The sequence below is a fragment of the Lasiodiplodia theobromae genome (assembly GCF_012971845.1).
Source record: "Lasiodiplodia theobromae strain AM2As chromosome Unknown scaffold_1, whole genome shotgun sequence".
NCBI lineage: Eukaryota > Fungi > Ascomycota > Dothideomycetes > Botryosphaeriales > Botryosphaeriaceae > Lasiodiplodia > Lasiodiplodia theobromae.
In genome coordinates, this window is record NW_023336399.1 from 923428 (window position 1) to 946758 (window position 23331).

General features: G+C 55.2%; 8 protein-coding genes across 8 annotated transcripts; 3 read left to right on the forward strand and 5 right to left on the reverse strand.

Moving 5' to 3' along the window:
- Positions 1–866: 866 nt before the first annotated feature.
- Positions 867–2972, reverse strand: LTHEOB_259 (Sucrose transporter; the record flags this gene model as incomplete). The annotated part of the gene is made up of 4 exons (XM_035511418.1): positions 867–2119; positions 2172–2493; positions 2558–2597; positions 2650–2972. 4 exons carry the CDS (start codon positions 2970–2972, stop codon positions 867–869), a joined length of 1938 nt encoding a protein of 645 aa, XP_035372261.1.
- Positions 2973–4056: 1084 nt separating this feature from the next.
- Positions 4057–6338, forward strand: LTHEOB_260 (Sodium hydrogen exchanger protein; the record flags this gene model as incomplete). The annotated part of the gene is made up of 5 exons (XM_035511430.1): positions 4057–4096; positions 4170–4199; positions 4266–4412; positions 4463–5122; positions 5176–6338. The coding sequence occupies 5 exons, from the start codon at positions 4057–4059 to the stop codon at positions 6336–6338; spliced, it is 2040 nt and encodes a 679-aa protein (XP_035372262.1).
- Positions 6339–8998: 2660 nt separating this feature from the next.
- Positions 8999–9696, reverse strand: LTHEOB_261 (uncharacterized protein; the record flags this gene model as incomplete). The annotated part of the gene is made up of 3 exons (XM_035511441.1): positions 8999–9133; positions 9205–9573; positions 9667–9696. The coding sequence occupies 3 exons, from the start codon at positions 9694–9696 to the stop codon at positions 8999–9001; spliced, it is 534 nt and encodes a 177-aa protein (XP_035372263.1).
- A 375-nt stretch (positions 9697–10071) lies between these two features.
- Positions 10072–11668, reverse strand: LTHEOB_262 (Arginine biosynthesis bifunctional protein; the record flags this gene model as incomplete). Its single annotated transcript, XM_035511452.1, has 3 exons — positions 10072–10963; positions 11017–11514; positions 11658–11668. 3 exons carry the CDS (start codon positions 11666–11668, stop codon positions 10072–10074), a joined length of 1401 nt encoding a protein of 466 aa, XP_035372264.1.
- A 230-nt stretch (positions 11669–11898) lies between these two features.
- LTHEOB_263 (Origin recognition complex subunit 2) lies at positions 11899–13701 on the forward strand (the record flags this gene model as incomplete). Its single annotated transcript, XM_035511463.1, has 1 exon — positions 11899–13701. One exon carries the CDS (start codon positions 11899–11901, stop codon positions 13699–13701), a length of 1803 nt encoding a protein of 600 aa, XP_035372265.1.
- Positions 13702–14404: 703 nt separating this feature from the next.
- LTHEOB_264 (Creatinase) lies at positions 14405–16738 on the reverse strand (the record flags this gene model as incomplete). Its single annotated transcript, XM_035511474.1, has 8 exons — positions 14405–15149; positions 15198–15668; positions 15717–15762; positions 15811–16035; positions 16088–16149; positions 16199–16364; positions 16424–16483; positions 16540–16738. The coding sequence occupies 8 exons, from the start codon at positions 16736–16738 to the stop codon at positions 14405–14407; spliced, it is 1974 nt and encodes a 657-aa protein (XP_035372266.1).
- Positions 16739–17422: 684 nt separating this feature from the next.
- LTHEOB_265 (Importin-beta subunit protein) lies at positions 17423–21530 on the forward strand (the record flags this gene model as incomplete). The annotated part of the gene is made up of 7 exons (XM_035511485.1): positions 17423–18458; positions 18584–19685; positions 19738–20484; positions 20540–20607; positions 21183–21193; positions 21275–21375; positions 21482–21530. 7 exons carry the CDS (start codon positions 17423–17425, stop codon positions 21528–21530), a joined length of 3114 nt encoding a protein of 1037 aa, XP_035372267.1.
- Positions 21531–22095: 565 nt separating this feature from the next.
- Positions 22096–23180, reverse strand: LTHEOB_266 (Protein n-terminal asparagine amidohydrolase; the record flags this gene model as incomplete). The annotated part of the gene is made up of 3 exons (XM_035511496.1): positions 22096–22143; positions 22224–22619; positions 22734–23180. The coding sequence occupies 3 exons, from the start codon at positions 23178–23180 to the stop codon at positions 22096–22098; spliced, it is 891 nt and encodes a 296-aa protein (XP_035372268.1).
- Positions 23181–23331: the final 151 nt, after the last annotated feature.

The following is a 23331-nucleotide window of genomic DNA, read 5'->3' on the forward strand; positions in this document are numbered from 1 at the left end:
GGGATTGTGATTGGATGGGAAGATGTGTTCGAGGGGCGTCTGGGAGGGGAATTCGCCTCGTGTATTGTATTTTGGTTGCCTGCTCGCGCAAGAAGGTCAACGGCTGGATAGTGTGAAAAGTACCCGGGTCTTTCTTTTCCTATTGGTTTCAGCGGCCATGACAGATTTTGCTGGAGTCTTGCGTCCTTTCCTTGTATATAGAGCTAAGACAAGAGAATCATTGTTAAATGTTCCAGCGCTCGATTATGGAAGCGATGTCTACAGATATTGTGGCGGACGGCTAGCGTGATTTTTTTTTTTTCTCATACCATGGGTAGTTGAAGCTATCGTCCGGACGTGTATGTAGAATTTTCAATTCGACATTCCCATCCAGACGATAGCTTCAACTACCCATAAATGTCTTTTTTCATTCCTGGAAAAAAAAAAAAAAAGAACTGAGGCATATTTAAGCTATGTTCAAGAGCCCTGATACTCTTCGCGCAAGCCATTGGCTGCAGTACCCCTCTGTGTGTTGACCACTAAGGTGCTTTGCTGTAAAGCCGAAGCTCTTAACTGTACCCATAATCACCACTTCACATATCATATCGATCAGTATATCAATACATAGCGTACATAACTGAAAACACGATTGACTGGTATCTGAGCTCGAGCAGGACGCCACAAATTCAGTCTACCTCCCAACATCCATATAGGTATTCGCCTTCCTTACAAACTCCTGAACCGAGCGCGAGTTCTACCTATATCAAGCCCATAGACCCCACGCTATGTTTCAAAACCAATTTACGCCATACCGTCTTGATGCTATTATGCACCCATCCAGTCTATTCCAGATGTCCTCCCCTGCGTCTCTCAGACCATACTTTCCTTCACTCGTCCTCATCAGATCCCTGCTGCAGCGCCCCCGAGGCTTCCAGCACAGCCTGGTTCTCCTCGAAGACCCTCTTGGACAAGATACCAGCTACGATAGCAGCACATCCGCCAAACCGCAGCACCCACCCAACGCTGTCATCCCCCGGGGTTCCTCTCGGCTTCTGCAGGAGCTTGAAGATGATGGAGCTGATGAGAGTGGCAATGACCTGTGGCGCGGCAATGGCGACGTTGTGGATACCAAGAACAACGCCCGCCTGGTCAGCTGCGTCGTCTTCGCCCGCGGCGAGAAGGGCGCCGTCACGGCTGTTGGGGGCGCGTAGTAGACCGCGGCGGATGGCATCGCGCTTGGAGATTTCCTGGGAGATGAGGGCGAAGGGCGCCCAGTTATGGACTGCCCAAGGGATACCGATGAGGGCAACGATGATGGTGGCGCCGGTGGTGGAGTTGACGAAGATGGTGGACCAGACGAGCAGTGCGAACATGAAGTGCGAGAGAAGCCAGGTGCGGCGGAGGGTCAGGGACTTGATTTGTAGGTGGTCGAGTATGCTGAGATGTTGCGCGAGGGACTTCTTGCTGCCTTTGTTCTTCTTGAGGCTGAAGTAGCTCGAGCTGGCGTGGGAACTTGTCGGTGTGAGGGGCGTGGTAGGCTCTGGGACCGGTGCCTTGAAGGTTGGCGCTACAATTAGAGGTAGAAAAACGCTGGCAAGGAATGTGGTGATGGCGAAGATGAAAAGCGCAAGTGTTCCCATGCGAGCTCCCTTCTCCCACAGCTTGTTGATCTCCTCCTCAGACATGTTGGGATTCTCCCGGAAGAATGCGTCAGTATAAATCTCCCCAACATAGGTTGAAGTGTAGAACAGAAAAGGGAACCATGCAATCCATGCTGCAAGCTGCACCTGGCAAACCCGAGATACCTGAGGTGGTAACCGACGTACGGCCTGGAAGAGGTTCTTGAAGAATGCAAGCAAGCCAGTTGAGGCCGTAGGGGGGCCGTCACCTCGCGGATCACGCTCCGAGATGGTGGCGCAGGTTGTTGTCGCAGTAGCGGCTAGCGCCATGCAGGCGATTGCGCATAGAACTTTCATCTGCGTGTTCCCGAAGAAAGGGAACAGCTTCGGGAGATCGACGTATCCGGAGAGGTAGCCGAGAATATTGCCTATCCCGGAACATCGTATAAACCATGCATTAGCTGATTCTTGCTGGTGGGTTGGTGCACAGTCAACGGCGATCGCTCGAAGAGAAGCTTGGACTGTGCCAAATCAGCAGTGCACCTAATCAGGTTGGGGATCGCTGCCACTTACGGACGTTGATGGCGAAGTCGAGGACGTACACCATCAGCACGGCAAAGAGGATCGTCATTGTCTTGGTCGCAGGCGAGTCCCAAGAGACGCCAAAAATGGACAAGGCGCCGCCCACTATTTCCCTCGCCCATGCTAAAAGGAACAAGGATATGATGGTCGAAACGGCACCTCCGATTATGAACGGTCGTCTTTTCCCATATTTTGACCTGCAGTTATCGCTTTTCAAGCCGACGTACGGCTGAACCAGTGTTCCCGACAACGGACCGGCTATCCAAACGAGAGCGAGCAGCGATTTGCTGAGGCCGAGGGATAGTAGATACGGCTATGGAAAAGGCGGTTAGAGTGGGGCTCAGCGGGCGGGATGGCTGGATCGACGCGGCACTCACAGATCCGTACGACAACTCAACTGCCCATGCTATTTGCAGTCTGCAAGCCAGATCAGTGTCTGACACGTCGACTCATGGACAGTGCTTCTTACCCTCCGGCAGCCAGAGTCAGCAGCACCAGGTACCAAGTGCTCTTTGTTTCTTCCCTAGTCTCAGCATTCCAGCCATCGTCACTGAGCGGAGAGCCAACGGGTTTCAAACCGTTGCTCTCTTCATCCGATGTCCGGGCAGATAGGAGCGGCGACGTCTCGTTCATCTGGTCGCGGGACTGGCTTGCTCTCGGGCTGTCGATTGAAGGGCGGCCGAAGGAGACGATCTTTGGCAGCGGCGTGGCGGCGGCGGGGTTTATCGGGCTGCTCGGGGAGTCTCGATGTGGAGGCGAGTCTGGGGATGGCGAGGGTCGAGCACCTGCCATGGTTCGGGACTAAAAACGGGCGAGGCCTCGTGTCGCAGCGTGGGTGGGTGGCAGAGGTGGTCACCGGCCGGAATCGGAAAGGAATCTGGGGGAAGTGGAGCCGGGTTCAGGGTGGGGCGCAAAAAGAATGGATCAGGAGTGAGGTTGGCGTGCTTTGGAAGCTAGGAGAAGCCTGGGCGGAAGGCGCCATAGCTCTGGGTCACGATGGGAGCTGAAATGTTCGAGAATCGACGTCACCCGACTCGGCACGCGGCCGGACTCGGGGGCGGGCGTTTGCGGTCGTGCAATTGTACATACGTCAGGTGCTTCCGTCACGCTGATGGCGGGCGGAAGTCAGCGTTGGCAAGAGCTCATTCGCCGTGCCTGATCGACACTGAGGCAGGCGTGCGTCACGCAGGCCGTGGGGATGCACCCGAAAGCGCGGCCTGCCGTGCCTGGAGAACCGGGGGCGGCGCGAATCAGCACATCAAGCTCGCAGCAGTCAGCATGCCCGCTGTGCCGCTGTGCAGCCCTACGGCAGGCGGTTAGCGGCCGTCGGCGGGCAGCGGCGGGCGGCCTGGCCCTCGCTCCGCTGCGGTTTCAGCGTGGGGAAGCGCTGCACAGTCCGCATCCGCCGCCGTGCCAAGATAGCGCAGCGCCGCCCCGGGCGGGAGGCGGAGGGCGGAGAGCAAAGGGCGCGATTGCAGGAGCAGCCATTAATGACAGCGCGCCTTTGCCGCGACTGGCAACGGCGAGGAGCGCGGGAGGCGCCAGAGCCAGTGGAGCGCACCGCGTGGCTACCTAGGAACGCGTGTGGCCGGCCCGTGCGCGCCGAACGTAATGTGGCCACAGCTTTCCTCAGGCAGGCCGACCCTTGGGACGGAAGCGCTGCCTGCGTCTCATCAATCACCGACAACTTCTCCCTGCCGCCTCGCCCAACGCTCGCGCAGCTATTCCTACCACGCGCTCTCCACTGCTGCTGCTCCCAGCTTAGCTGCCGTCTGCGACCCATCGCCCAGCCAGCCTCCGCCGCCGCTGTCGGCCTCCCGCCGCGCGCTATCTCTGCGCCGCGAAGCAAATGCTCATCTAGCCCACTTGCTCCACCATGGCCTCCTATGTCGGTTGGGCTGTGACCGAGCTCGTCAGTACGTCTCCCCCAGCCTCTCCTACGCTGCGCCAGCCTGCGACACGCCTCCGCTAACGTTGCTGCTATCCCAGAGCGCGAGACCAAAGATGCCGATACCGAGGGTTAGTCCCCGACTGCGCCGTTGACCCCTCCCCCCCAGAGGCGAATCCTGACACAACCACACACAGAACCGGAGGCTGGCCAGCAGGAGATCTACGCGTCATGGTCCCTCTTTATTCTTATCTCGCTGCTCATAATAGCTCTCTTCACGAGCTACATGCTGCAGACGAGAAAGATCCAGGCCGTGCACGAGACGGTTGTATCTATTTTCGCCGGTATGCCCAGTGCGCCCCTGCCAAACGAACACCCGCTTACCTGCACACAGGTATGGTTGTGGGGCTGATCTTGCGATTGACGGCGAATGAGGCTGTCCTGGGCGTCGTCAGTTTCAACTACCAGTTCTTCTTCAACCTTCTCCTGCCGCCCATCATCCTTGCCTCCGGTTACGAGCTACACCAGGCGAACTTCTTCCGGCAAATTGGCACCATTCTCACCTTCGCTTTCGCCGGCACATTCATCTCGGCGCTGGTGCTTGGTATCTTCTTGTGGCTCTGGACTCGTCTGAACCTGGACGGTGTCTCGCTGTCTTTCGTCGAAGCCATCTCCGTTGGCGCAACACTTTCGGCTACCGACCCCGTCACCATCCTTGCCATCTTCAACACATACAAGGTCGATCCCAAACTGTACACCGTCATCTTCGGCGAATCGATCCTTAACGATGCCATTGCTATCGTCCTGTTCGAGACGGCCCAGAGATACAAGGACGCCGCTGGGGAGAGTTTGACAATCATCACTCTTTTTGAGTCAATTGGAATCTTCTTGCTGGTTTTCTTCGGCAGCTTGATCATCGGCCTTGTTATTGGCGTCATGACCTCGCTGCTTCTGAAGTTTACCTATGTGCGCCGCTTCTCCAAGATCGAGAGCTGCCTGGTCATTCTGATCGCGTACCTCAGCTACTTCTTTTCCAACGCCATTCACATGTCCGGTAGGGCTGCAAAAGTCTCGCTAAATTACTGTGTCCGCTGACTTCGTATCTAGGTATTGTCTCGCTTCTGTTCTGCGGTATTTGCTTGAAGCATTACGCGTACCACAACATGTCCAGGCGCACGCAACTTACGACCAAATTCGTATTCCAAGTCATGGCCCAACTTTCCGAAAACTTTATTTTCATCTATCTGGGTCTGTCCCTCTTTACCGAAACCGAGCTCGACTACAAGCCGCTCTTTATCCTCGTTACCGTTATTGGCATCTGTATTGCCCGTTACTGTGCGGTTTTCCCCCTTTCGAAAGCTGTGAATGGCATTATCCGCTACAAGGCTCGCAGGCGTGGCCGTGAGGTGGCTGAGGAATTGCCCTGGTCCCACCAGGCCATGCTCTTCTGGGCTGGACTTCGAGGAGCTGTTGGTGTTGCGCTTGCAGCTGGTCTTACTGGCACTAACGGATACACCCTCCGTGCCACCGTACTGGTTGTTGTCGTCCTTACTGTCATTATTTTCGGAGGCACAACGGCACGCATGCTCGAGATTCTGCAGATCCGGACGGGTGTGGTGGAGGAAATCGACTCAGACGATGAGTTTGACATCGAGATTGTTCCGGGAGGCGGCAGTGGCGCTAGTGGTGTCACATATACCTCCAAACAAGGCCGCGGCTTCGGCCACAACCCTCGACCCAGCGCGAACGGCTTCGTTCTCACGCCGGTGGATCTGGACGACTCTGGCCGCGGCAAAGGTTTCAGCAGCAGCACTGTCAATGGTGGCTCTTCCCCCGCAGCCCGTCCCAATGGTAGCATGTCCACGCGCCGCAGCTCCAGCCGGACGCAGAACCTCCGTGCTCAAGACTATGCCGAGCAAGGCTTGCTGCAGCACGAGGACTCGGGCTCTAACTCGGACGTCGACAACGATCTCGACCTACCTCCTTCGGCTCGCCGCTCGCCCGCTCGTCGCTCTTCACCGAACACTTCCGGTCCTGGCGCGTCATCGTCGCCGTACACGGAGGAAGTGGCCGCGCCGGCCGAACCACGTGGAAGGCTGCAGAGAATGACGGGCGCCACGGCCGCGGCGAGGCAGCTGTTGACGGGCCTGAGCGAGGATCCGGCAAGCGCCTTCAGGCAGATCGACGAAGGCTTCATCAAGCCGCATCTGCTGCTCGATCCCAACTCGGGAAGTCGGCATAGCGGAGGCTCGGGCAGTGGCTCGCATTGAGAGTGAGTTGGTTGTTTCTTGTTTTTTTCTCTCTGCTTTCGTTATTTGTTTCCCTCAGTCAGGGGCTCTTTCTCCGCTTTAGTAGCGTGAGGGAAAATTGCAATGGGCGGCGTTCAACCTTTCCTCATTATTATTCCGTGGCTTCATCTCTTATAATGCTGAGACGGGGCGGGTGTGTGCTTGAGAGGGGTTGATACGTCTTCCTCAAAAGAGCAGTTGTGCTGAAGGAAGTGGAGGTTATAGATGCGCAGGTAGGTGGGTAGTGTAGAGTAAGATAGGATTAAGATACACCGGTTCAGCAAGTGTCACAGCTGTTTGTAGACTGCGTATGTGAAACTCTTTTACGACATGCTACCCTCTTCTAAAGAGCGTGATAAACGAAGTCTACTAACAAGAAAAGACATCTCGAAAGTGATTAAAAATTGAACTACTACTCTTTTCCGCGTGCTTCGCTCCTGCAAGAGTCGCATGCCATAAATCATCATAGTCAATGTATGTGTCGTCATGTTTTGCTCGGATCGCCTGAGGTACGTAGGTGGAAGGCAGCATATTCGACAGGGGTCTGGCGTCTCCCAAATGTGCGAGTAAGATTGAAATGCTTGAAGGATCTTCTGCTGAGGCTGAAGTCTATGATTGCGATTGTAGAACCCCATCTAACTCAACCCCAGTCGAACACTTTTTGAGGTAATGAACTTGAATCGATGTTGTTCAGTTCCCCATAAAGTAGTGAACTAGCGCAGACGAGGTTAGCTCATGATTTAGTTGTTGCCTTAAAAGGCGTTGACCTAAAACGTACAGTCGATTAGAAGTTTGCACGACGACGACGGTTTGCGATATCTCGAAGGACTCCATAGATATTGAATGCGAGAGCAAGGGTGCCGAAGGTGATGGTCGCGACGGTGTCGATGTTCGCATCCCAGCGGCCGCAGCCCTCTTCACCGGCAGTCAAGATGATTGTAGAATTTGGGTTGAGATAGCTTGCCATTTCAATCACCGGATTGGATGCAAAAGAAGTAACAGTGGTGTATAAGTTCTTGGCCGTGTTGCTTTTTGAATGCTATGAGAGGTTACCGCAATTTATCTAACCCGCACCACAGGCCCCATTACAGCGCAGTGTGCCAAGAGCAATGCCACGGTGTGCCCAGCCTTGAAAGGCGGTTTGTCGAACACAGTTCACGACGGGGCATTGCTCTTGGCATCTTTTGTTTTGGCCCAATCACAGCAACATAGCAATTCTAGATGCCTGAGTATTGATTGTACTTGACGAAACAAAACGCCCATATCAAGAGAATACTTCGCGATCAGACAACCTCGAAAGAAGAGCATACTGACGTATGGGAAATACCAATCATGGTAGCTACTCAGCTTCTGAACCTGCACGCACCACTCGTCTTTCACTCGCTGCTTAAGTGCAAGTCTCACGTAGGCTGATGCAAGGTTTAGCCGACGTAGGATTCAACGCGTTAGAAACGAAGTCAGCAGCCCCAAATACTATTGTCTCGCCTTGTGCACGTGCAAAAGTCTAGTCAGGTCGTGCTCGAAGCTGACGCCTGCAGCCCCAACCCCGCCTTGACTGCTTCTTGTACACCCGACACCAGGCATGGTTTTCTACCGCGAAGATGTCGTCACAACCGCCTCGGTTCAATCTTTCATCGACAACAGCCCTGACCGCTATACGGAATGCGTTCCGATTCGACTTGTTACTGAATATGTTGAGAAGATCACCGACTACAATGCAAGCATTACTGGTTGTTGGGTTAATTACATTTAAGCAGCCAGAATCCATGAACCAAGTATGGGAAGAGGAAATAGTGTGCTTCTGGATTGTCCCTTGGTATGTCCTATCTACATATTCGTTAGCTTTAAGAAACCTTGAGAATGAATAATAAATAGCCTGCCGACGCTTGCCTGCCTGACGCTCGCCTGTATTGCAGTCTGGCATATCACTGCCGCTCCTATTAAGCCGGAAAGCATAGCCTTTCTTCTCCTACTTATCCCTGAAAAGAACATTGGAAACGAGGTTAAACAAGACTAGTCTCGGAAGTTAGCTTCTAGGAAGCCGAGGTGCACTTCTTCTCTGGTTGCGCTGTCAGTCTCCGGATTGTCGAGTCCCACGTCCTCTAGCGTTTCTTCCTGCCAACCTAAGTGATCCCCTACGATCAGCGTCGCACTAGCTTGTCGAAATCCCATACAATTCTGTGCAACCCGTTCTTTCCGGGCGTTGGAGGGAGTGTACGACTGGTATTGGTAAAATTAGCATAGTTGCGGGCCGCATACCAGTGCTGACTAGCAAGGGCGAATCCAGATGATAAGCTTCCTCACTCTCTCTTCGTCTCGTGGAGTATTTCGTTCTCCTCGCTTTTCGTAACGCTCTCAATGAGGGAGACAGGAGAATGGTGGTAGCATAGAAGGGTACTGTGGAGAAAGACAAGAGATAGAGACTTAGAAAAATAGCTTGCATCATTAGCATTGTATCGTCCACCAAAGGATGATAATAAGAAATTAGGCGCTGCTGCTGTTCATCTGAGTAATCACAAGCGATTGGGCCCCTTGACAAAGCTGAAGCGTAAATAATCAATTCAACATTCTGTCCGGGATATCTGACACCAAACCGCCAGTCTCCAAGTCGTTCTTTTCATCTATTTTCTGAAGGCCGGTGCTCATGCCGAAGTGGCAGCGACGCCGCTCACGTTCTTCAGGTAATCCTGCCTGAACTTGTTCTTATCGGTCTCCTCGCCGCGGTTCAGCGGCGTCCACTTGGGCTCGTCCTGGAAGAGGCGCATAGCCTTGGTGTACTACAATTTCGCCGTCAGCTCCACATTCTGCCCTCAATCTCCACCCAAATTAGTATCAATGGTCCACTCACGTTCTTCTCGTCGGTCGTGAAGCGGTGATAGATGCCGGCGGGCATGATCATCAAGTCGTACTTCTCGAGCCTGATGCGCACCCACTCGTCGCCGTCGCTGCGGACGTCGAAGTAGCCGGCGCCATCCAGGATGTAGCGGATCTCCTCGTCCTCGTGCAGGTGCTCGGCGAAGAAGTTCTTGACCTTGGTCTCGTACTCGGGCAGCGTCGTCGGCGAGATGGTCACCTCGTCGCGGTTCTTGTAGTTGCGCTCGGCCGCCAGCGCGTTGACGGCGTCCAGGTCCGGGTAGTGGAAGTAGCGGATGCCCAGCGCCTCGAGGTAGTCGGCCGGCACCTCGCGGCCCGAGTCATGGGGCTCGCGCTGGTCGCCCTGTGTGTGCGCGAAAGACGGTCGGTGTTAGCGGCCGGCGTTTGGGCGGCGGTGGGGATGGAGAGGGAAATGGTTTGCGGCGGGGAGCGGTACCGGAAGGTTGTCGAACCAGTAAGCCTTCATGATGGGGGTGTGTAGGGTGGTTTGCGCGTTAAAGGATGGGACGGTGGAAAGTTTTGGGAGGAGAGTTATGACGAGCGGGGGCGGCGGGCTTAGGCATATATTTTCGAGGCGTGAATAGCGATGACGCCTTGCAGATCAACGTCAGCGCCGGCGCGCCTGGCTGTGCTCCGTGCCTGCGCTGCCCCTCATCAACACACCCTTCCAACCCGCGCATCCTGATTGGTTAGCACCCTTCAGGGATCATGTTACGCAATGCACCTTGGTCGATTATCAGTTGTGGCATGAGCATAAGATATATTTGAGGCGGCTGCGGCCTACCCAATGTTGCTTGGTATAAAAAGACATCGCTTTAGTTACAAAAAGATAAAACAGCCTCTACGTCCTGTAGTCGCCGTTGATGGTGACATACTCGTGGCTGAAATCGCAAGTCCAGTACACGGCCTCCTCGCCAGGCGTCTCGCTCAACCTGACCAAAATCTCCAGGTCCTCAGCCTCGAGGATCTGAGCCGCACGAGCCTCATCAACCTTCTCAGGCTCGCCCTTGACAAGCAGCTTGAGTTCCTCAGAGCCATCAGTAGGGATAAAGCTGACGCTGGTCTGGGTGGGGACGACACTTTCAACGCCCTCAGCGTAGCCGGTAGCGCACAGAATGCGGCCCCAGTTAGCGTCCTTGCCGTACAGAGCAGTCTTGACCAGAGGAGAGCGAGCAATGGTGGATGCAACCTTCTTCGCGTCCGCGTAGGTGGCAGCGTTGGTAACCCGAATCGTGACAAACTTAGTAGCTCCCTCGCCGTCACGGACGACAAGCTGGGACAAGTCGGCAGCAAAATCGGTCAGGATCTTCTCGAACTCGGCATAGCCAGTGCTGGAAGCGGAGCTGATTTCAGAGCCGCCAGCCGCGCCGTTAGCCAGGATTGCAACAGTGTCGTTAGTGCTCGTGTCGCCGTCGATGGAAATCGAGTTGAAGCTCTTGGTAACAGCGGCAGTCAAAAGAGGCTGCAGGGCCGAAGGAGCAATGGGGGCGTCAGTGCAGATGATTCCGAGAAGAGTAGCCATGTTGGGGTGGATCATGCCAGCGCCCTTGGTCATGCCGACGATCGAGTACGTGGTGTTCGGGGAGCTGGGGAGAGTGAATTGCCGGGAGAGAAGCTTGGGGAAAGTATCGGTGGTGCATATAGCGCGAGCAGCCTTGAGCCAGTTGGCGTGGTCATTGCCCAGACCTTGGTGGGCCGTCGGAATCTTATCGAGGATCTTCTGGATAGGAAGCCTGCAAGTCATGGTTAGACGGATGGCCAAAGTGAGCAGGACAATGCCGCTTACCTCTGGCCAATGACACCAGTGCTCATGACAATGCTCCGGCTACCTTTGCCATCGCTTTCGCCGCCAAAACACTCGTCTGCCTTCTGACCCATGGCAACTGCATCCTCGATACCGCCCTTGCCAGTGACAGCATTGGCGCAACCCGAGTTCACAACCACGGACCGAATTCCTGCACCACTCCGCGCCTTAAGCATATCCCTGCTGACAGTCACCGGTGCAGCCTGGAACTTGTTGGTGGTGAAGACAGCGGCACCGGAACAAGGCGTCTCGGATGCGATCAGGCAAAGGTCATCGAAACGGGTGTTCGAAGCCTTGACACCGACATGGGCGCTGGAAGCGAGGAAACCCTTCGGATAGGTGCCAGATGTAGGAATGTACTTCTGCTTGGCCGGGGGGATTGAGCCCTCGCCGGGGGCAGAGTAGTTGCGCACGAAGTTCTTCATGGCAGGCATGAAGCGCTGGAGGGTTGACGGCCGCGAGGAAGCCATGTTGACGGCCCTGTTACTGCGCGTCAGCTTCCGGTTGGTAGCGAATGAAGCGCCAATTGGGCGACCAAAGAACGTAGTACCTTTTATAGCCGAAGCTCAAGCTTCGACGAGGACCTGCAGAGGGTCTGACTGGTATGAGGGGATTAGACTCACAATTCGCGCATGCGACTCACTCGGAAAACTTCCAAGCTTCCCCGATGACGGAGCGCCTTATCGCCGCCTGCCCAGAGCTCACACGTGCTGATTGGGCCACGACTTTCGATTGGTTCGACGATCGCCGACGCGTTTCCCTGTCGCGACGGCCGGAATGGTCAACAGCTCGCTCGCAAAGCGCGCTGCCTTTTCTGCGCTCGTTGGCTCTTTCAGGCACCACGAGCCTCTACCAACGTCGCCAATGCCCAGCGCAAAGAGGAAGCGAGGCGCCGTCGAACCAGAGAGCACCACCCCCCGAAAACGGCGCGCATCGCCGCTCGACGAAGACGAAGATGACGAGATAGCTCTTACGCCTTCGAAAAAGAGCACACCTTCGAAGCGTCAGACTGCGACCGAGAAGTTGAACAAGAGCCTTGCTCGTGCCAAGCTCGACGATGAAATCAGTGGCGCAGTAACACCGAAATCACAACGAAGAGTTCTATTCGCAACACCTACGAAGCATGACGACGACGAAGACGAGACGCCCAATGGTACTCCGACTATTGTCAGAAATGCAGACAGATCTGCACGCCGAAAAAGCGCTCGAAGGTTGCTACAACGCGACATTGACGGGGACCAGAGTGACGAGGGCATAGAAGACGAGGATGCTCTGGCTCGACAGATCTGGGACGACGAAGAGGCAGATGAGCTTGCAGAGGACCAAGAAACGGCTGCAGCACCTGAGGCAGCTGCAGTCCCGGAGACACCGACGAAGCGTGGACGAGGAAGGCCTAAAGGCAGCACGAAGAAGAAACAGCGTAGCCCGACACCACCCCGAGACCTTCCACCACACGAGAAGTATTTCTGGCAGAATCGACCAGGAGGGACGAAGACGTCAAATAACACACTTCCCTCTCATGCCCTTCTGAACCACGACGAGTACTTTGCTCAGATGCAGAAATATGAGGATTCGCATGAGGAAGACATGGCCTATCTACATGGGCTACATTCCCGCTCATTCGACCAATGGGTGTACGAATTGGAGAATGGCTTCAACATCTGTCTGTATGGATTCGGCTCGAAGCGCAGGCTTGCGGAAGATTTTGCCGCCCATCTTTATCACCACCAAAGCTCTGCGGCGAAATCCACCCCCCGGATTATCATCATCAACGGCTACAATCCCACTCTCACCACCAAGGACATCCTCACGACCATTCTCTCCTCCCTCCTCCCGTCCAGCGTCAAGCTCCCAGCGACACCTCCACTCCTTCACGCCCTGCTCCTCACCACCCTCTCCACCAAACCCCCGGCAGTGCCACTCACCCTCATAATCCACTCCCTCGACGGCGCCTCCCTCCGGCGCGCCGCGACACAAGCGCTCCTGGCCAGCCTTGCCTCGCACCCGCACATGACGCTGCTCGCGACGGCCGACACCCCAACCTTCCCACTGCTGTGGGACCTGGGCACGCGGTCGGCGTTGGGCCTGCTCTTCCACGACTGCACGACGTTCGCGCCCTTTGCGCCTGTCGAGCTCGACGCTGTCGAGGCCGTCAACGACCTGCTCGGCCGCAGCGGCCGCCGTGTCCAGGGCCGCGACGGCGTCGGCTTCGTCCTGCGCTCGCTGCCCGAGAACGCCCGCGGCCTCTTCCGCATCCTCGTCGCCGAGCAGCTCGCCGCCAGCGCCGACCTGGACGACGACGCCGCTGCCGCCGCCCTCGCGGCCCAGGCTGAGGCGGCGGATCGTTACGACGACGATAGGGACGTTTTCGCGGACGCGCCGCAGACGCCGAGTAGGAGGGGTAGGGGGGCCAAGGCGGCGAAGGAGGTGCCGCTGCCTTCGTCAACGCCCGCGGCACCGGTCGTCGGTGTCGAGTACAGGGTGCTGTATCACAAGGCGGTCGAGGAGTTCGTGTGCAGCAACGAAATGGGCTTCCGCACGCTGCTGAAGGAATTCCACGACCATCAGATGATCGAAAGCAGGAAGGACGCTGGCGGCGTGGAGAGGCTGTGGGTGCCGTTCCGACGGGACGATCTGGAGAGCTTGTTGGAGGAGCTGGTCGAGTGATCGTCTTTCTGTTCTTCCCAGTGTTGGGGAATCGGTGGGTGAGACTTTGTAGTGCATTGAGGGTCTGGGGAGGAGAGCGGAAACATTGGTGGAATATTGCATGAGAAAAGCGAGCATAGTTTGCGATGGCAGCATAGCATTAGATACCAAAAACGCGGAAGAAAGAAATCATATATCGTTTTCATCTGTGGCTGTTCAACTCTTTGCTTTTTCATGTCGTTATCTTCATGGATACTCCTGATGCAAAATCCCGATATATCCAACGCCTCACGCTGAAGATGGACGGCACAATCATGCAAATAAGTACCTTTGATTCGTTCCACGGACGGCTGGTTGTGGCGTAGGTTCGTGGCATACAGCTCTCATATTTCTCCGGCCATGGTAATAGGAAATTGAGAAAAGAAAAATTGAGAGCAATAAAATACGAACTCGAGGGGCTCACATCTCCCCCCAGGCGACCGTGGTCAAAGGAAATCAAAATATCACTAGTTTGTAAAACCGGAAGGTCTTCTCGAAAGACATAGGGAGAAAGCCTGGATTTTTCTCACGCAGGTGTTGAGGTAACTAGTTCTTTTCTCGTCGGTTCTAGCTAATGCAATACTAACAGTACATGATATCTAACCCAAAGCTACCCACAAAATTTCCTTGCCTCGTTACCTATATATATCTGGTCCCATCTATATCATCTTCATGAACACAGCATCTAGTAAGGCTGCGTCTCCCTCTCCAGCCACTTCATCGTGAGCGCATCATCCTTGAAGTACGGACTCGTCTTCTCGCGAACCTCAGCGTGGTAGTCGTTGAGCCACTTCTTCTCGGCCGGCGTAAGAAGAGACTCGTCAATCAGCTTGCGGCACATGGGGACCATGGTGACGTGCTCGAAACCCAGGTATGGCTTATCGCCGAACTTGTGGGGAGTGTCAACCTCTGTGACAACAATGACGTTTTCTATCCGGATGCCGAAGTTGCCGTCTTCGTAGTAGCCGGGCTCGTCCGAGATGACATTGCCGACTGCCAGCGGAACCTCTGAATACTGGACGCGGGTGCCAATACCAATGGGGCCCTCGTGAACATTCAGGAAGGAACCGACACCGTGGCCGGTGCCGTGGCGGTAGTCCAGCCCCTCCGCCCAAAGGAACTGGCGGGCGAGGGTGTCAAGAGCGAAACCGCTCGTGCCCTTGGGGAACCTTGCCCTTTCAAGAGCAACATTGCCCTTAAGCACAAGGGTGTAGGACTTCTTCTCCATTTCCGTGGGCTCGCCGAAGTGAAGTGTACGTGTCGTGTCCGTGGTGCCATCGCGATATTGCGCGCCTGAGTCGCACAGATATACTGCTTTCGGATCGATGACCGAGCAGTTGCCTGGCTCAGGCTTGTAGTGAATAACAGCAGCGTTCGGCCCTGTGGAAGAGATGGTGTCAAATGACAAGCCAACAAACTTATCGTGCTTCCTAAGAGGTTGTTAGTTGTGTTTAAAATACCTCACAATATTTACTTACGATCTGATAGCCTCAAGCTTGTCCGCCGCCTGGACTTCATCAAGCTTGGCGCCCTTAGCGATGAGCTGATCCTCGAGCCAGGCGAAGTATTCAATCAGAGCTGCACCGTCCCGAATGTGGCATGCCCTCATTCCGTCCAATTCGGCCTTGTTCTTGACCGCCTTAGCATCGGCAATGGGGCTGCGAACTTCATCGACCTTCTTGTCGCCGCCAAGACTTTGAACAAGCGCCCATGATGCCTTGTTAGAGATCAGGTACTTCTGGGCAGGAGTCTCAGAATCCTCGCTACTGGGGGCCGCATTTCGGCTCAGGGCCTCGATATCGCCGAAAATGGAGTCGTATGGCCTGATTTCGACAGAACTTCCCAGGTGAGCCTTGACCTCAGGGGTGAGTTTATCAGAATTAACGTAGAGCGTAGCCGCCTCTGGAGTGACGACAGCGTAGGAGAAGAAAACTGGGTTGTAGGGAATGCTGTTTCCTGTCAGTATGCATGATGTATTATGGGTGGAGAGGACCTACTCGTTTCCACGCAGGTTGTATAGCCAGGCAATCTCATCAAGCATCGCTAGCACCAGTCAGCTCTGGGTTACGCGAAGCGGCCATGAAAACATACAGACGACGAAGCCGGCACTCTTGCGCTTGCTGAGTTCTTGGCGTATGTCTGACAGCTTCTCACTGAACTCCTTTCCGGAAAATTCGTAAGGTTGCACCTGGACCTTCTCGTTGGGGCGCGCAGGCTTAGCCTTGGCCCAGACGGTATCGACGAGGTTCTCTCTGACCGCCTTGAGATCGGCGCCACCCTTCTTCTTTATCTTCTCGGCGAGCTTGCGTGCATCGGCTGGCTCCACGTCAGCCTCTCGAAGCACACATCTTCATGGCAGGGTACTCACACGCAGTAATAACCTGGGGGTCAACGCCAACGGTCTTGCCGCCCTCTGACTGATCAGCGGTCCTACAGCCTTCAGCATGATGCTTGCAAAGAAGCGCGCAGTCGAATTTACCATTCCTGCCAGGTCGGAACATCCTGCAGTCCTTGCTTCAAGAGCTCCCAGTTATTGTCCAGCTGCTTCTCAGCCTGGTTGAAGTAACGGCCATCGGTGGCGAGAGCGGCCTTGTTGAGGGTGATGACGGCAGTTCCCGCGGAGCCGGAGAAGCCGCAAATGAATTCTACATGCGGAGTATGAGCATCGATGGTGGGCTTTGTTGCGGGCGGGGCGGCGTCAAACCTCGGCGGGCGTCACACGGCGCAATGTACTCCGACTGATGGCTATCTTCGGACGGCACGACTACAAGGCAGCCCATCAGTATGCGGGAGAGCGAGAGTGCGGGCACGCGACCATACTGTAGACATCAAGCTGGTTATCCAGCATCAATCGACGCAGATGCGTCAGTCTCTCGGTGGTTACAACGGTCTCCATGTCGGCAGTGCTCCGTCTTAAGAGAGTGGAGTGGAAAGGGCGTTTGAAGAGGAGCGGAGCTCGGGCAGCATGCGATTTTATGGGGGAAGAGTGGGCGCGCGCGAAGAAGCGCACGAATTGCATGCGGGTTGCGAGCAGCGTGGGGAAGGTTGGAGCTGCCTGAGATGACGAGCGACAGTGACGCCCACCTGCCAGCTGGAGCACGGGCGGCTGCCCCGCCGCACTCGCCAAGGCGCCCGCCAGCAGCTGCAAACCCTGCAAACAAAAACGCCGATCGCCCGCACGCCCGCCGCTTTGCTCCTGTCCACCACCTTCACAAATCTTCGCCCGCTTCCCGGCTTCTGGCTATGCTCACCTGTAGCGGCTCGACACTCCCGCACTCTCCAAGTTTGCTGGCCTAAAACTGCGTGGGCGAAAAAATTTTGCGGAGCCAGCGCCGGTACTGCAGCCTTGCAGCTGCTGACAACCACTTTTGGCATTGACGTGCATCCTTCCTTTGCCGCGCAAACACCACCAGCCGCCTATTTCCGCCCGAATGCTGTGCGAACCCTTCTAGCCTGTTGAGCTTCCCGCGCACTCTATAAGTGAGTCATTTTTCCATGTGCAAAACTATGCAATTTCCTATCTCGTCTTCTTGACTCACTTCCAGCGCTGTGAAAAATGTCACTGCTGCCGTGTGCTACCCGCCATTTCGTAATAGAAAAGGGTCTTTAAGCTGGGTTTGCCCTTTTCGAATTCGTACTAAAAGCTCCGGGCTCTCTAGGACGACCGGGCTAGGACCGTCCAGGGCGCCCATTCGCAACCACCATGGCTGGCGTCACGTCCATCGCTGAGGTCGAAGCCCTCGTCACGCGCCTGTACCAACCTGGAGATCCTGCAACCATCAGCCAGATAGAAAAAGACCTTCAGCAACTTCAAAGGTCTCCTCAAGCATGGCAAATCGCCGACGCTCTGCTCGGAAGCAGCGACGTCAACGTACGATTTTTTGGCGCTTTGACATTTACAGTCAAGTTGACCTCTGATCCCCAATCTCTCGACGAAGACGCTGCCAATGAGCTCCTTTTCAGGCTGATCGGGTGGCTTGTGAAGCTTGTTTCTGAGGGCGAAAAGGACCTTGTGACACGGAAGCTTTGCACTACCTTGGTCCAGTTCTTTCTCAACGGCAACGTGACCTGGAACCACTGTGCACGCCAGCTTGTGTGTTCTTTCGTGAAGGGCGAGGCCATCTTGACAAGTGACCTTGAGCACTATCCGCCGACCAATCAACTCATTGGCGGCTTGGCGGTCCCACAAGTCGTTACCCTTCTCTGGTTCGGAAGCAACCTGGTTGAGGAATCAAAGAGGACGACATATGGCGCTAGCGTCCTAGCCAAGATCGAAGGCCGTATCGAGGAGAATACCGAGGAATTTGTCTCCATCATACACCACGCTATCCAATATGCGGGACCATCTTCAGACAGAATGCACGAAGAGGGCATGGGCTGCATGGTTGAATGGGCTTACTTTGTTACCCGGACAAAGAGCGAAGCAGAAGATGTAGTCCGACGCAAGAAGCTCATCCAATCTCTCATCGTTCCAGCAGTGCATTGCATGCACGCTGACCCGGAAAATTCCTCCGAGGGTTTCGCAGACCTTCTGAGGAAGAGGGGAGACATGTTGTTTGAAGCAGAGCACATCCAGCTCATTCACAACTTGATCACCAGCCCATGGGGTGCGCAGCAAATGAGCAGTTTGCTCGAAGGAGATCCTGAAGCGGACGCATTCCTCACCCTGCTGCTTGCTTTCTGTGCCGCTATCCTGGATCGCTTGCTAGCTAGCCCCGATGACTGGCAAAACCTCCTGGGTAAGTCCTGACCAACCTCCTTTCACTTTCTTGATAGGCTCAAAAGCGAGCAATAAGAACGGCTACTTGTCATCCGCACGAAGGATGATAGTAGTCATACCAGACTTGCGCTAACGACTTTACAGTTCTGATGCACCAAATTCTCAAAGTTCCCGGCTATCCCATAGAAGACGAGAGTGCCTCTGTGCAGGCGCTCGAGTTTTGGGGCAACGTCGCTAGCGAAATGTCTGATCCCATTGATGATGAGGTTGTCTTCTCGCCCGTTATGAAGACTCATCTGCTTCAAGCGGCAGAAGAATACTGGCAGAAAATCCATATCCCGCCACCCGAGGGCTTGAAACAGTGGGACAGTGACACGGTCAAGGCGTTTGCTTCGTTTCGCACTGATGTGATGGACTTCCTCGGCGACACATTCCGCGTTTGTGGAGAGGAGATTTTGAGCGGGTTCGTTGGAATTGCTCTTAACAGCATCAAGGAGCGAGACTGGATAAAGGTTGAAGCTTCCCTTTTCTGTGTCAAGTCGATGTCGGAAGACGCCGCTAGGAGGAAACTCTGCCAGGAAACTCTGTCGCAACTTCTGGGATCTACATTGCTCACGGCAGATGTCTTTGCCCCCGGAGTTCCCACCAAGACAAGGCGTACAGCGGTCGAATTACTTGGCCGCTATGCCGACTTCTTCATCAAACGCCAAGAGTTCCTTGTGGCACCCCTCAACTCTCTTTTTTCCGCCCTCACTTCACCGGAGACGGCGATACCCTCTGCAAAGGCCATCGCCTTACTCTGCTCCGCTTGTAGGAAAGCGCTTGTCCCGGAGTTGCCAAACTTCTTGCATGCTTACCAAGCATTCATGGACTCTCCTACCGCGGATAGGTATACAAAGGAGAAGGTCATCAACGGCATTTGCTCGATCCTACAGGCAATGCCTTCAGACGAGGAGCGTTGTCAGTACATTGGCTTACTTCTGAGGCACATCGAGGAAGACGTGCGTAAGTCTCTCGAGTACATGAGTCAGAACATGCCGATTGAGGCAGAGCAAGCAGCTTGCACAGCGCTTCACTGCATTTCTGCGATGGGCAAGGCTCTCCAATCTTATGAATCGGAGAAGTTGGGTGTTATTGATCTGGAGGAAGAAGAAGCAGACGTCGCCACCGTGAGTTTCTGGAACACCCAACCCGCAGGGATTGAACTACAGGAGCGAATCATCAAATGCATAGACATGATGGCGCAGTAAGTCCCCTCTAGCATACTTCGACGGTTGAAATTTGACTAAGCGAAGCAGTGTTTTCGGACAATTTGGCGAAGTTAACGAGGCCATCTGCACCGTTTTCAAGAGCGGGTTTGCCGAGCGGAGACCAGGGCCTCTTGTTCTTCCCCCGCATGTCTTCGTGAGCTTCGTTCAGCGCTCAACCGCCGAGACGCCACGTCTCACGCTAATTCTCTCAACAATGTGCACCTTCTTGAATGCATACTCCTCGCAGCTCACGACAGATGCAAGCCCAGTTACTCAAGCAGCTAGACTGCTCATTGAACACGTCGTGGGTATTATGCAATCGATCTCAGATCCAGCGACTGAGCCAGACGTTGCGCACAGTTGCGTGGAAGTGCTGGAGCAGATCCTGCGCCAGAACGCCTTGATCCTTCTTGGACAGCCACCGCAGGCCGCTGAGTTCGTTTTCATGTTCACCATTCGCTGCCTGCAAGGTCCGGATGTCCTGCCAAAGCGCGCTGCTGCTCATTTCTGGGCGTCCTTCGTTACTGCATCAAATGACGCTTCGTCCCCAGCAAAGATGCCACTCGATCAAGTGTTTGAGGCACTGGGCGCGATCCTCGTCAAGGTACTCGTGTTCAACATAGCAGGTGAAGCTCAACGCACAAGTCTTGAGGAGGTTACGCTTCCACTACGGCGCATCATCACAAAGCACCCGCGAGTTAGCACCTGGATAGATGAGGCGCTCAATGCACCAGACTTTCCAGCTCCAAAGGTCCCCGAGAAGGAGAGGCAGTGGTTCAAGAGGATGGTTATTGCGTAAGTCGTCTTGACGTCTGCCCGACAGGCGCATGAAATGCTAACGGTGCATCAGGGCTCGCGGTGGCTTGAACACTAAGACCGTCTCGATGAACTTCTGGCAGAAATGCCGAGACTTTCAGCGTTAGAATATCTATTGACTTTCTACGCTCAAGCCAGGATATCGAGGATTTTGGCAACCTTATCTACTTTCTCGCTTTTTATGATTAGATGGAGAGGCGCTTCGGGATACCAGTTGGGCTGCATAGGGAAATTCGGTAGCATTTGCATGCGGGTGGCGAACAGAAGTTTCAAGCGATTGTTTTGATCTGCCTCGAGCCGCTAAGCGCGGTATTCTCGACCATGAGGTGGCAACAGTAGTTTTGGTTAGCATTGCTCGCTTAGCATTAGATAGGATGTGACAAGAATAGCAGGGGCTTAGAGGATCACTTGATTATGGTGTGGGTGGTGCCAATGTAAATAGCTGTTAACGCGAGTTCGGCAGCATCCTTTTTATTGCACTTCGTTCTGCACTGCTGCACTGTTGATGGGCTCGCCGCCGTTGTGAGGGCGGTCCCGGGAGGCCATGCGCCAACCCAAAAGAGGCTAGCGTTATCTCGGCCCACAACCGCGAAAACCCACGGCGAAACTCCCGACCTTCGCCAGCGACGACAACCACGAACACCCACCATCGACATCGGACGACGCCGCACGAACAGTCAAGATGCCGGTACGCGCAGACCCTTGTCAAGCCGCTCGCAGCGGCATGCTGTCGCCGGACGCCGTGCGCTGACCACAAGGACAACTACAGAGCCAGAAGTCTTTCCGCACCAAGCAGAAGCTTGCGAAGGCGCAGAAGCAGAACCGCCCCATCCCCCAGTGGATCCGCCTCAGGACCGGCAACACCATCAGGTTCGTCGCACTCGCCGCCGATTCCAACAAGGACGAATGGACTGCGGAGGAAAGTCGACGCAAGCCAGCAGGACAGCAGCGCTGACATTTTTTCACCACGGTACAGGTACAACGCCAAGAGGAGGCACTGGCGCAAGACCCGCATCGGCATCTAAGCTACTCGCCGACACCCGCTACCTCGACCTCATCCGCTCTCAAGTCGATTTGAAGTCCGGATCAGCGCCTCAGCAACCGACGATGCTCACGTACGATACCTTTTGACCTTTTTGACACGGGGTTTCGTGGCGGCTGGGCGAAAGTTTTCTTGCAAAAGCAAACATTATGGGTGGATGACCGGTAGTCGTCCGGTGGGGACAAAAATTCAAGAAACATTCATGAAGTGCTTTCTTCTCTCCTGATGTCGATGGGTGCACATTTTGGCTTTCTTTGCATGATTTAGGGCGCGATGAGGGGGGGAACACCTGGATTGTACGCAAGTGCAAATGAAGTAACTTGCCGATCCAACCTGTGTTTTATGCTGTCACTTGGAGCATCTGTCCCAGGAAATAACCATTGCCAGGCTTGACCGGGCTGGCAACTTTAGGCTCGTCTCCCATGCAGCTCCACAAGTCCCAAAAGTCGCGGAAAGCCCACTATGAGTGTTGCGTCTACGCATTCGCCAAAGCCTAAACCGACTCCGGACCGATACCATCTTTACCTCAAGTTTCTATTCTCACGGCTTCACGAATTTGCCGATCCCCGTTTAGTGTACACGGCATACTTCGGTGCCTGTTGGATCACATTAGTACTGACCCATTCCAGCAACGGCGAAATCCCGCTCAAGGAAAAGACTTGGAAAGAAGGCTCACATCGTTCAAATCCACGACCAACAGGTTCTCCTCGCCCCTGCCCAGGATTTCGAAGATCTGGGTGCTGCCGCGGTCGAGCTTGACGACGGTGCTGGTGCCGGCGTAGACGGCGCCGCCCTCGACGCCGCAGCGGTTGGCCAGGATGAGGACGACGGGCGGGGCGGACTCGGGGCGGTTGCTGAAGTCGGCGAGCGGGTGGAAGCGCTCCAGCCAGTAGGCGATGGTCTCGTTGTCGGGCTCGGCGCTGCGCTCGGCCAGCTCCTCGGGCGTCAGGCGCGTCAGCCAGGCCATGTTGAGCGCGACGATGGGCGAGTTAGCGGCCAGGGCGGCGCGCGCGAACTCGTACGCGTCCCACGGCGCGAGGAACCTGTGCGGGTTGATGTCCATGCAGATGCCCTGTGATGTTTTTATATGTGTAAGCTATTTAGGGCTTCTATTACTCTTTTTGTGGCCAAATCTAGGCTTGATAGCAGGTCTAGGGCTGGATTTGGAAAGTGATATATCAATTACCATCGACACCTGACCCAGCGTCCCCAGGGTGCCCGAGAAGAAACCGCGGTCACCCTCATGTGCCCACGTCTCGTCGGTGTAGTAGAGAAAGGCCTTGCGGTAGTTGGCCAGCACGTCGCCGGCGGGCGAGACGGTGACGGTCGAGTTGTAGCGGCGGCCGTCGGCGGCAGCCTCCGGGTAGCCGACGGTAACGTGGCAGCGCAGGCGGGTGGCGACGTCGACGGCCCACTTGGTCGAGGGCCCCGCGGCCGTCGGCTCGAGGAAGGGCGCGATGGCGTCGAGCGAGGGGAAGTTGTAGCCCGTCAGCGCCAGCTCCGGCAGCAGCAGCCAGTCCAGCCCCACGGTGCGGCCCTCGCCGATGGCGTCGTCGATGAGCACGTTGGCCTTGGCCATGTTGGTGTGCAGCTGGCCCACCTCGGGCGCGTACTGCAGGCAGGCGACTTTCATCTTGGCGGGGTGGAATGTGTGGGCGGAGGACGTTCAAGAAGAGAACAGAAATAAGGATAGGTGCTGTGCAAGTTTATCAGAGAATGGATATCAGGTAAAGGGTCTATCTGCCTGGCAAGAATTTGGATAGAACATGTAAAAAGTTGAGTGA